We start from the raw sequence: 13,527 nt of genomic DNA on the forward strand, positions 1-13,527 counted from the left end.
GGGATCAAATCCAGCTTTGAAGCTCAAAGCAACAACAAAGGTATTTACAGAGAGTATTAATCCTCTCACACATCCACGTGAATGCAAAGACTATGTAATTGATATTGCTAATTAACTGTAAATCATAGCAATAACTAGTAATTGGTTTATTCACATGTTCATGCTCTACTTCATGCATAACAAAATCGAGTTAGACGTTCATTAGAAAATTCCAAGCTGGCACTTTTTAAGGTTGGCTCCGTATAACTGCTTCGAAAAAAATAATTTCGATATCTTTACCTACCAATAAAGATCGTTTCTTTTGGATGTTGGAGGAACAAGGGGCTAGTCTCCTCTTCTCCTCTCTCTGTAGTAGTATTACTATTTAGGACTTGCATAGCGTCTTTTTACTTTGTTTTTTATTTGTTACATGTTGCTCTATTGGGTGTGTATCTTGCCACTCTATCAGAATAACTCTCTACCCCACAAAGGTAGGGGTAACATTTGCGTACATCCTACCCTCCCCGGACCCCACTTGTGACATTATAACAGCATGACGGATAAGCTAACATAATAGTGATTCTTCTGATCGGGCTTGTAAAGTTCAACAAGCAGTATGTGTTGGCTTTTGGAAAAGATAAATATACATTATGCAACATTATTTCTCAATTGGTACAGATCCTTGACAGAACTTCACACAATTCTCCTTTCAGCTTGACTTGGTAGAAAAATCTGAAAAAACATTAGCACTAAAACAACAGTTCCTAAGTAATCTTAGCCGCCTCTTGCAGCTTGAGTGCTTCTTTGAGACTTGTGATTATATCGCTCATTGATGGACGTTTGTTACCCTCGTCGTGCAGGCAGTTAATTGCAGTATTTACAAAAAGCTCAAAGCAGTCAGGTGATATTCTTCCAACCAAGCATGGGTGAATATAATTAGAAGTCAGAGTCATAGAACATGTTTTAATCCATTGGGCTAGACTGACCTGTCCCTGATCCTGCCATTGATCCAATGCTTCATTGGCACACAGCATTTCAAACAACACCAAGCCAAATGAGTATACATATGATTTTTCTGTCAATCTTTCATCTCGTAAGTAGTCTGAATCCAAATATCCTTGAATTGCCGCCGCCTTATTGATCCCTTTTGTTTTTGACCAGCTAACTTCTGAAACTTTGGCTACCCAATTCTCGTCCAATAAAATATAGGAGGAGTCGAAAATGCAATGAAGAACTGTTAGCTTCAGAATGGACCGAAAATAGTTCAAACCCTCTGCAGCACCAATGCAGATCTCAAGCCTCTGCTTCCATGGGAGAGGATTCTTATCAAGGTCACGGAGATAATCATGTAGGGTCCCTCTAGCTGCATAATCATAGACAAGGATCATCTCCGCAGCATTTCTGCAAAACCCAATCAGAGACACCATGTTGACATGGCTAGGCAAGGGACTCATTTCCATGTGAAGGCTTGACTCTGCAGTATGTGTCCGTCTGATGGCAACACTTCGACCATTTATGAAGCCTACATATGCATTGTCAGCTCCTAGAAAACCTATTTTCAAACTCTCATGGAAATCTTTTGTAGCCTTTAGCATCTCACGGAGGGAGAAGTGGCGAAGTCCTTGTGGCTGTGTTGGTGAGGCTTTTGGCTTTGGTGGTGCTTTTGGAAAAAGGCCAAGAAAATCCCACCACCTTAGTGAAGCAATATAAAGACTTTTCTCCTTAGATTTTACCTTTGTCCTTGAACTGGCACTCCTTTTTGCTATATCAACGCCATTACGACCCTCTTTGATGGATGCCCTATCTGCTTCAAGCTTTGACTGAGATGTTGATGTGTCATCAAATGAAATGATGCCATCAGCTGCACTCTGCTGAAAAACTAATGCTAATTCCAGGCTTTTCACCACTTTAGACATTGGAGGCCGTTCATGTGGATGATCATCCAAGCATTTCACAGCAATTCCTACAAACGCCTTCAAACAAGTTGATGAGATAGGCCTTGCCAGATTCTGGTCAATAAGCTTATTAACTTCTCCTTCCTTGATGCATTGCTTGGCCCATCCTACAAGTCCGTGTTGTTCCTCAGGAAGTCTTATATCGACTGCCGGCCTTCCTGAGAGAACTTCAAAGAGTACTACTCCAAAAGCATACACATCAGTTTTCCATGTCAATCTATTAGTCAGGTAGTACTCCGGATCGAGGTATCCAAATGTGCCTTTGACTTGTGTACTAACATGAGTAGCTGATTCATTTCCTCCCATTTTGGACAACCCAAAATCTGAAATCTTACTCCCCCAGTTTTCATCCAACAGAATGTTTGAGCTTTTGACATCGCGATGTATAACCCTATTTTGAGATGTATGAAGGAAATCCAATCCACGTGCAGCACCTATAGCAATTTTGAGCCGCTGTTCCCAAGACAGAGAGGAGTCATCATGACCCCTTCTGTCCATTTTGTATAGGTGGTCAGAAAGTGATCCTCGAGGCATGTAATCATAAACTAATGACATCTCATGACCTTCATTGCAGTAACCAATTAGGGATAGAAGGTGCTCATGGCGGAGCGTAGATAGCATTTTGATTTCGGTCCAAAACTCAATCTCCCCCTGGCTAGATCCTAATTTTAATCGCTTAACTGCTACAGTGGTATCTCCACCATCAATATTCCCTTTGTATACTGTGCCATATCCACCGTGGCCAATGACAAGCTGAGGATCAAAATTGTTGGTTGCTCTTCCCATCTCATCCAGCGAGAACTGACGACACTGATGGTCTCCAGAAGATTGTCTATTGTTCATCTTTCCAGAGTTCATCTCTGAAAGACACCTAACGTAATAAACAGCGACATTGATCAAAGTGACTATCAATGTCAGTACAGTTGCAATTTTATTCTTTGTAGAAAACGGCACAGATTGCTCTGATTTCTCTGGTGTTGAACTGGTAACAGGATGCGCAGGGCTCACACTGCCAAGATTATTGTCAGGGTTGCTTATCTTGAATACTTCTAGCCCATTCAAGATGGCGCTACTATGGTTACTGGTTGTAGCAAACTTTGGCTGCAAAACTATAGAAAGTTTATGCTTACCTTCCCTTCTGTCACCCTCCATAATGGCAACATAGTCTCTGTATACAGAAATTCCATGTCCCCCACTCCATTTGATCACATCAGCTTCATCTTCAGCATTCTGATTGTTTATGACAATAGTGAAATTCCTTTCACCTTCATTTGTTATCGCAGGTTCAATTTCACAAAAGTGGAGCCTAACAAGGTATCTGAATCCCAAATCAAGTGGAATGTTCCATGTGAGATTACAGACATTCGAATGGCAGTATGCACCCACTGACCTGGCCGTTTGGTAAACTTCTTTTGGTGCGATGTGAGTTGCTGAGGATGAATATCTGATTGCGATGGCTCTGTTGATCGAAAAGGCACCAACTTCTATCAGGTAAGTAGAGTCATCTTCCCAGTCCCGGAACATGGTTGCATCTTCCAAGGATGAAATAGAGTTTCCACCAACATTTACTCGCTGAATTGTCTCCAGTGCTGTGGTGTTGTCAATGTAGAATCTGTGCTTTTGTCCAACAACACGGACTCCCTGATCGCCATCTGGTGTGAAATACAGACCAGCAGGCATGGAAACAATCTCGATTGCATTGATAAAAGCATAAGTGTCTTCCAAAAAGCTTGGATTTCGAGATGGTACGAATGTTATGCTTAATGCTTCACTTTCATGTACATTGATGCAAAATTCCTTTTTGAAATAGTTTATGCCCAGAGCATCAGCAGCAAGTGTAGGGATGAAGTCACTGAGCAGGGTATGTTGATCGGTTTTTACTGTAAAAATGGCTTTGGACTTCTTGAAACCTTTGTATGAAGCTGGCTTGAAGTGCAGGCGTATGAACTTCTGCCCCGGTTTCACTGAAAACTGGTAGGTAAACTCATGGCGAGACATTCGAGCTGACTTATAAGGAACTGGATCCATGCCAGCTGGGTGGGGGACTCCTGACTTTATAGATTTCCCCCTTAACTGTAGCAATGAAGAACTGAAACTTGCATCTCCAACCCATACTTGTCCATCAGGTGCAGGGGAATTGCCAGAAGCACCACATGAAATGGCAATGTTTTCATGAATGTTAGTGGCAGAGATGATCACTTGATGGATAAACATAAAGATTGAGAGAATGAATAGCTGAGAGAGCAACATGTTCAGTTGTGGCTGAAAGATGCACTGATTGTTAGAATGAGAAGTGGCACAATTAGACACTTTGACATAGAATAGTTTCCGATCCAAGAAGTTGCCGCGTAGTTGGACATCAAAAGCCCATTAGTACTCGGTCTAAAGTCAAAGCTCTTCACTTGAAGTCTTGGGTAGGCCATGTGAAGTTATTTTTGTCACTTTGCTTGTCGTGTAGCTCTGCGACTGGTATGACCTCCATTCGAACCGTAAATATTCACTTCAAGATGATGTAAGAGTAAAGTGAAAATGGAATCCAGAAAATGATCTCACAATATGTACAAAAATGTTCTAGTGAAATATAAGGCTAATGGTAGTAAATTGCTACATTCAGACGATTCACGGTACATTTATTTATATATGAAAGAGATTAATTCCGTGATTATTCTCATTGATTGAGTTGGTAAATATACCATAGTTGCAATGTCCTATTAGGATACAAACTATACTAACCTAAAATAGAAGATTTACAAAATATTCTTTTACTACATATTTACACTATTTATCACACCCCCGCAGTCGAAACGGGAGGTTTACGAACGCTGAGACTGTCCCGAAAATCTTCAAATAAGACCTGTGGCAGTCCTTTAGTGAAAATATCGGCGAGCTGATATCGGGACGGAACATGAAGGACACGGACGTGGCCGCGCGCCACCTTTTCACGAACAAAATGTATATCCATCTCAATGTGCTTCGTGCGCTGATGTTGGACTGGATTTCCTGACAGGTAAAAGGCACTGACATTATCACCATAAACTAAAGTAGCCTTAGGGATCGGACAATGTAGTTCCAAGAGGAGGTTACGTATCTAGCATGATTCAGAGACAACATTAGCAACCCCCCTATATTCTGCTTCCGCACTAGAGCGGGAAAGAGTAGGTTGGCGCTTAGATGACCAGGATATCAAATTATCTCCCAAAAACACGCAATAACCCAACGTCGAGCGTCTGGTGTCTGGACATCCCCCCAATCAGCATCAGTGTATGAAACCAAATCAGTAACTGAAGATGAGTAGAGATGCAAACCATGATCAAGAGTACCCTGAATATACCGAATAATCCGCTTAAGAGCAAGCATATGCGTATCTCGTGGAGCATGCATATGAAGACAAATCTGCTGTACGGCATAAGAAATATCCGGTCTGGTGAAGGTAAGATACTGAAGAGCACCTGCAAGGCTCCGGAAATGAGTGGGATCGTCACACAGATCGCCAGAAGAGGCACTGACCTTCGGTTTAGTGTCAACCGGAGTGGAAGAAGGCTTACACGAGGACATTCCTGCACGTTCAATAATGTCCGTAGCATAACTTTGTTGTGATAGAAACATACCACCCTTGTGACGGGTCACCGCAATGCCAAGAAAATAGTTCAAACGACCTAAGTCCTTCATAGCAAATTCTGAGCCAAGAAGGCCCATAATAGAACAGCGAAGAGCATCTGAAGAAGCAGTAAGAATAATATCATCCACATATAGTAAAATGTAAGCCAAGTGGTGCCCTTTGCGATAGATGAACAAGGAGTGGTCAGACCTGCTATTAGCAAAACCAATGGAAGAAACAAAGTCAGCAAATCTTTTATACCAAGCTCTCGGTGCCTGTTTAAGCCCATATAAGGACTTGCGCAACAAACACACATAATCGGGACGAGATGGGTCTCTAAAACCCATAGGCTGATGCATATAAACCGTCTCCTTGAGCTCGCCATGAAGAAATGCATTTTTGACATCCAACTGATGAATGGGCCAATGTTTAGATAGGGCTAGACTTAAGACAGTGCGGATCGTTGCTGGCTTCACGACCGGACTGAAAGTCTCACCACAATCAATGCCAACCTGCTGTGTTTTGCCATCACCTACAAGACGGGCTTTATGCCTCTCAAAATCACCATTAGACTTTTCTTTATGAGTAAAAATCCACATAGACCGAATAACATTCACATTAGGTGGACGGGGTACCAAATCCCATGTCTTATTTTTAATAAGAGCATCATATTCATCATCCATCCATGGCCAATTTCCAATTCGGGTCACGTAGCGCATCCAACGGTTTACGAGGTATGGGGGACTTGGTAACCGCCGCATGTAGATTAAATGGGTGCTTGGGTTTGAAAATCCCGCGCTGACTACGAGTGACCATGCGTGTGTGGGTATTGGGTTGGACAGGTGGAGAAATGGTCGAGTTTTGCGGGGTGGTGGGAAGCTGGTGGGAGAGAGGGGCGGACTGGTCCTGCCTAGAGGACGATGGGGGCTGCTGCCCAGGTGGGGAGGGGTCGGCGTGGTCCTGAGTCACGGGCAGCGACGGAGGGGGACAGGGCAGCGGTGGAGGGCTGGCGGCTATATGATGGATCAAGTAAGGAGAGAGGTCATCATCAAGGAAGTCATAAGAGGTGGGAGCCGGAGTATGGATTTTGGAAAACGGAAATTGAGTCTCATCAAATAAAACGTGACGACAAATAATGTTTTTATTTGAGGATAAATCAAAATATTTGTAGCCACGATGGTTTGGTGGATATCCCAAAAAGACACATGGAGTTGACCGAGGGTGCAACTTGTGAATAGTAGTAGACGGAAAAAGGGGATAACATAAACACCCAAAGACTCGGAGATGAGAATAAGATGGTTTCCGTTGGTAAAGGACCTCTAAAGGTGATTTGTGACCCAATAGCTTACTTGGTAAAATATTAATGAGATACGTCGCCATTTGCAATGCATGATGCCAAAAAGACGGAGGAATGGAGGCATGAGCAAGAAGAGTCCGGATGACATTATTTAGTGAACGAATTTTTCTTTCTGTTTTCCCATTTTGAGAGGATGTATGAGGACACGAAAGGCGGAAAGACATCCCATTGGATGCACAAAATTTTCCGAATTGACTATTAGTATATTCCCTCCCATTATCACATTGGACATTCTTGATAGGACGTTCAAATTGAGTAAGAATATGGGTCTTAAAATCCATGAATTTTGAGTAAACATCAGATTTTCTAGCCAAAGGGAAAGTCCACAAATAGTTGGTAAAATCATCCAAAAACAGAACATAATAACGATGGCCCATAGAACTCAAAATTGGAGAAGTCCACAAATCACTATGAATAATGTCAAATGGAAACAAAGTTTCGGAAATAGAACTAGCAAATGGAAACTTAACATGTTTACCAAGAATGCAAGAATGACAAATACTAGATGAACTAGAACTATTACATTCAATGCTTTTATTACGCCTAAGAAAATCCAAAATAGAAGCTCCCGGGTGGCCCAAACGATCATGCCAACGGGTAGAAGACAAGGCAGCAAAAGTCGACGGTGAATTGGTGGAAAATTTGAAGGTGGACAATGGATAGAGAGCACCCCTACTATTACATCTCATGAGAGTCATCCCCGTCCGGAAATCCTTCACAGAAAACCCATAAGGATCAAATTCAACACTCACATAGTTATCAGTAGTAAATTTACGAACCGATATCAAATTCTTTATGAGTTTTGGCGCATGAAGGACATTGTTTAACAATAAAGGAGGGTTCGGGGGAGGCAATTTAGCATGACCACAACCTCGAATTGGAATTGAATTACCATTACCAATAACAATGCCAGTATTACGATTGCTCAAATTAAAATAAGACGAGAGAGTACCTTTTGTGGATGTCATATGGGACGTGGCGCCGGTATCCATATACCAATTCGAATCGGGTTGGTTCAACGTCATCGTGTGCATGGCCGATTCAATATCCGTCGGAGTCCATTGCGTCAGGGGGCCCGCGGCTGCATATGCCTGCTGCTGTGGTCGCGAGCCCAAAATGCCAGGCTGGGCCAGCGACCTCGGGCCAGACGAAGAAGATGGCGGTTGCCACTGCTGCTGTGGCCGAGCCCACTGCGTGGTAGGATACGGGCAAGGGGAAGCCCACTGAGGCATCCAACCCCACTGCCACGGTGAGGAGGGTTGTTGCCACTGCTGCTGGTCACCTGAGGGGCGTCCTCCACGGTGTCGACTGCCACTGCCGCCGCCCGAACCACGACCACCGCCGTTATTATTCCCGCCGCTAGAGCCGCGGTTTTTGTTGTTATTTTTTCCCCGATGATGGTGAGAACGACCAGAATTTTCCAGATGAGAAGAGTCATCAAAATCACGTTTGGAATTAGCCACCATAGCCGCGGGCGAGTCATCATGCATTTCAGCCAACGCCTTTTCCTCAAGACACAAACTTGACCGAGCTTCGGAGAATGGTGGAAGAGGCTTACTTTGGCGGATGTAGGTACCCAAATTCTTGTATGCCTCTGGGAGTCCAGCCACCAGTTGGAGAACGAGGCGGTTGTCGGTCACCGGAGCCCCCACACTCTTAAGTTGATCGGCCAAGGTCTTGAGACGTTGGCAATACGCCGAAGCGTTTGGAAAATCCCGCATCTTGACATGAGAGAAATCATGTTCCAAAGCAACAGCACGGGAGTTTTTGTTGTCTTGAAAAAGATTACGGAGGCGATCCCAGGCCTCCTTTGCCTATAGGTCTTCTTCGATGATTGTATGCAATAAGTCCGTGGAGATGGTTGCATATACCCATTGAAGTACCGTGGCATCCAAAGTGGACCACAACTCCTTTTCGTCGTCGGTGGAAGGAGCCTTCTCCTTTTCGGTTGGCAGAATGTGGGAAAGGACACGGTGAGACCGGGCATGAAGTTTGAATAATTCGGCTCAAGCCGAATAATGATCCGTTTCCATCTCAAGAATGATTGGGATGTGATTCTTGATGTTGGAGACAGCCAAAGCAGGATGGAACTTGGTGTCTGCCATTGATGGAAGGCAAGAAAAATGGACGGAAATCGAAGAAGAAGAAGACGTCGGAAAAGTGGGTAGAGAACGTCGGAGAATTGGGGCAGCGGAAGAGAAGGAAAAGAAACCCTAGTATCTGATACCATGAAAGAGATTAATTCCGTGATTATTCTCATTAATTGAGTTGGTAAATATACCATAGTTACAATGTCCTATTAGGATACAAACTATACTAACCTAAAATAGAAGATTTACAAAATATTCTTTTACTACATATTTTAGGCCCATGATCCATTTCTTTACATGGTATCAGAGCAGGACCCATCTCGCCCGATGTTAGGCCCCCAAATTAAATTGCCCACGCTCCAGATGTCCAGCCCTGGGCGTGAGGTGGGGTGTTGAAGAATGAAAAAAAGTCCCTCATCGGTGGTTAATGAGATGGGTGGTCTCCTTATATGGACTTGGGCAATCCTCCCCTCATAAGCTAGCTTTTGAGGTTGAGTTAGGCCCATGATTCATTTCTTTACAATATATCTCCTGCGTATTTAACCAAGAGTACTAAATAGAGAAAGCAACTATATCAAGTCTTCATTTAATCAACATAATAGCTGATATCGAAAGTTAGCCGAGAAGCGCTTCTTTCTTTGATTTTTTGCTCTTCCATGGTATTACCTGCTTGAAACCCTCGTATATAGTTGCCTGTAAGATTTCAACAAGAACAATACTTGAGTTTAGCATATGCTGATCAAACAATGGAAGACATATTGACTATTCTACTGGATAGTTGTTACTACCTCGTATCCTTTCAGTACATGTACTTTGTAATTCTTGCCAACCAAATCTTAGGCATATTAAAAAGATCACCTATCAACTTTTATCTCTCCCATAATTCTTACCTACTTTATTAATTGCTACACACCCTTGGAGCTTTAATTGAGAAATGTTGGGATGGCCATGTTGAATATTGACAATGATAGCGTAGCAAGAAAAAAGTGCAAGGAGAAAAGTCTACACATCCCAATCCTTTAGTCCTTGTCTACACATCCCAATCCTTTAGTCCTTTACTAAAACAGGTTTCAATCAGCTGCCAGTCCATATCCTTCACCCCCCTTTTCCATTAACTGCGATGACATTGGGCGCCGTATAACTTGGGACATCACCTACCTAATTCATTCAACCCCATCTATGGTGTAATAGTAGCTTTTACAAACATTGAGACATACTTGCTTACAGCTATTTGTGGATTGTGTAATTAATACCTACCCGTTGCCTAAAAGTGAAATTAACTAGGCCCCTTCTCTAGCCCCACTGCCGGCTTCTTCAACCTCACCTGCCCCAGTTATTAAGCTTTCTCATTAATCAATCTCTTTTCATTATGATCCTATTAGTCTCTCGTTACAAAAAGGAAGTGCAAGGTATTTTCTAGTTAACTTATGAAATCATTCAGCAATTCTTCAAGTTCTATTTAAACAAAATGTAAACTAAGTAACAAGACTATAAGCGATCACAGTATCTTACTCCAAAAAGTTATAGAAATAGTTGAACGTTTTATAGTACAAGAACAAATTGTTAATCATTTAAAGGGTAGGGTGGGGCCGCTAACCTTCCAGCCATGTCAAGATTTGAGGTTTATGGGTTCTAAATTTGCAAATATTGTATAAAGTCTAAGCAATACTTAATACTATAGGTTCGCCCTGGCTTCCAGCTTAGAGCGCGTGAAACTTATCACTACTTTGGAGGAGCATTGAAATCATAGTTCATTAATTACAAAAAAGCTTTGGAGTAAAGGGGATTAGGCGCAGAGTATGAATCAGTAATTAAAAAAATAAAGATATAAAAAGAACTGGTTGACATGAAATGGGACAGAAGGAAAAAAAAAAAAACTATTATCAAGATTCACTAAAGAATTTGCAATCAGGAGATGAATTGATTAGGAGCAATATATGGAGTTGCAAAGACTTACCCAAATGTGAGTCTTAGTCTGGGAGTGACCTGAGAAGCTTCCACTTCTCTCAAGTGTTGCCATTTTAATAGTGCATTCATTATTAAGACTAACACAATCTGTTGAATCTGTAGAAGATGGAAACCCAAAACTACACTCATCAGTATCACCAGGTTTACTTTTAACAATAGGTCGGCGCCACCAGCTTTTGCTTTCAGATTTCTTCTTACCAAGAACAAATGCACTGAGTTGTCCTGTTTCTGAACTAGCACTACTATCAAAAGACCCTTGTCTACGACGTCGATCCCTCAATAACCTGAAAGAAGAAAACTTTTTTAGTCAAAGAGCATCAGAAACTTCTTTAGTCCATCATTTCCTTTTCTAATTAATCATATCCGTCCGAGTAAAGGTTTACTGTTACAAGTGCTACCTAACTGCCCTCCTATTCTAAAAGACCTCAGATGCAAATAATTTGAGCTAGTAATTTATATTAAACTCCATCAACGGTCCAGGAATATGCAAAGAAAAGTGGAGTCTGGTGACGAGTTCGGAGCCTAAAGGGTATAAAAATACACGGTATAAATCAAAAGGGGATAGCAAAAAATTTACAGATCAAAACGGGTATAACGTGGACTGGTCCACGTTATTGATATTTGGCACAAATATCTAGATTTAGTGTCATTTACACTTTACTTCTTAGCACTTTCATCGCAGTTTTGAATGTGAATTGTTGTACATGAGCTTATGTTGATATGTTTATATGAATAGGTACAACAAGGACCAACGAAGGGTATTTCGGGCAGTTTTGAGTGATTCTGAGGCTGTGTACGTCGATTGAACGTTGCGAAGGAAGTTCCAGCAATTGAAGGCAAAATCTGACCACTGAAGGGTCTTATGCGCTGGCCATGCGCCGCACAGCCAGCGCACAAAAACAACATTCCTGAATCTCAAACAGACCATGCGTTGGTCATGCGCCGCACAGGAAGAACATAAAGGAGGTTATGCGCTGGCCATGCGACGCACAAGCGGCGTCAGTTGTCCTATTTAGATCGGGATTGGGCTCACTTATGTCATATTTTGCCCTAGCTTATAAATAGCCGTTTTTACATTATAATGGACGACTGTTGACCTAGAAAGAGTAGGAGCCGCCGTGGAGGCCGGAGATTATTGGGTTTTATCTTTTCTTCTCCTTATTACTAGTTTTTATATTTTCTTTGAATGATTTGTTGTTTTTCCTCCATGTCTATGTGGAGCTCAACTTCTCGTTCTAGGGTTGTGGTAAACCATGATTATTGATGTTTGGTGATTATTTCTTATCTTAATATGAGTTGTTGAGTTTGATTGCTTCTTTAATTCTGTTCATAATTGCATGATTGTTTGGCCAACAGTTAGGTTCTATCAATTATCTAATATACATGCTTGGGAAAGAAGTTGTTAGAATAGAGAAGGATTAAAGAGGGCGTGATCTGATTATCCCTACAGTTGGGCTAGGATTTGTGGCTAGGATAGGAATATACCTAGGCGCCGCGTTCAATTAAATACCATAAACGAATTGCGTTCTTAACAAGTCAATTCCATAGGAATATAGGCGGCGAACTGTTTTGAATAGGCGAGTAGTAGTTCGGGAGAATACTACGAGAGTTAACAATCAGGTAAATTAGCAATCGTCGACAATTCGGATTAAAGGGAAATAGTTCGAAAACTCAATAGGATTGGTGAACCAACCGCAACCCTGGAACATTCGTCTCATTGATAATATAAAAACCCGCTCTTTCTTGGTTGAAGTTCACTATTTGTTTATTTTATCTTCAATTAGTTTATAATCACAATCTTCGAATTTCATCTCTTGTATAGATAATTTGGATAGTTTAATTTAGTTGACGGTTAATCATAACTCCATGTGGGTTCGACATCCGATTTCTAAAATCACTATATTACTTGTACGACCACATACACTTGCGTGTGCATTTGGACCCAACAAGTTTTTGGCGCCGTTGCCGGGGAGTTAGAAATTAACTGTTTATCTAGATTCTACTTTTCTTTTTGTCTATTCAAGTTTTTATTTTATGTTATTTTTTTATTTATTTAATAGTTTGGATATCTTTCTTGATATGGCATCGTGGAATAAAAATTGGTCGAATATTGGTTGTGCCTATTTTGGTGATACTTGTCTGATTTGTGAAGGGCCCCACCTGTGGAAACACTGTCATAATATTTTCGGGAATGGGTTGTGCGCACCTACCCAATCCTTTGAGCGGAATGTTTGTAGTATATGTGGTGGTCAAGATGGCCATTGGAATGGTTGTCCTAACTCTTATTCCTTATCCCCGAGCCCCTATTATGATTCTCTTGTTGTTTGTGATGTTAACAGGGGTAATAAAGTGGAGGATGCAAAGAGTCTTTGCTCGGCTTACAGATATGATGAAAAAAATAGTGGAGAAAGACACATTGATAAGAGAGCAAAACGCAGAACTAGAGAAGGCCATGGAGAGGATTCGTGCCAAACTCACAGAGATGCAGGCCGAGTCTGAAACTTGTAATCTGCAAGTTACAGGCTTAGCCAATACCCAAGACGAACCTCAAACAGAAGAAGAGGGTGAGTTCCTACAAGG

General features: G+C 41.8%; 2 protein-coding genes across 2 annotated transcripts; both read right to left on the bottom strand.

Moving 5' to 3' along the window:
- Nucleotides 1-598: 598 nt before the first annotated feature.
- LOC132625058 (putative receptor-like protein kinase At5g39000) lies at nt 599-4,416 on the bottom strand. Its single transcript, XM_060339830.1, has one exon. It carries the CDS (start codon nt 4,182-4,184, stop codon nt 744-746), a length of 3,441 nt encoding a protein of 1,146 aa, XP_060195813.1. The 5' UTR covers nt 4,185-4,416; the 3' UTR covers nt 599-743.
- A 5,117-nt stretch (nt 4,417-9,533) lies between these two features.
- Nucleotides 9,534-13,125, bottom strand: LOC132624102 (uncharacterized protein At4g00950-like). Its single transcript, XM_060338929.1, has 3 exons — nt 13,108-13,125; nt 10,937-11,245; nt 9,534-9,672 (listed from the first exon to the last, which is right to left on the bottom strand). The coding sequence occupies exons 1-3, from the start codon at nt 13,123-13,125 to the stop codon at nt 9,595-9,597; spliced, it is 405 nt and encodes a 134-aa protein (XP_060194912.1). The 3' UTR covers nt 9,534-9,594.
- Nucleotides 13,126-13,527: the final 402 nt, after the last annotated feature.

The sequence above is a fragment of the Lycium barbarum genome, chromosome 12 (assembly GCF_019175385.1).
Source record: "Lycium barbarum isolate Lr01 chromosome 12, ASM1917538v2, whole genome shotgun sequence".
In the NCBI taxonomy this organism is placed as follows: domain Eukaryota; kingdom Viridiplantae; phylum Streptophyta; class Magnoliopsida; order Solanales; family Solanaceae; genus Lycium; species Lycium barbarum.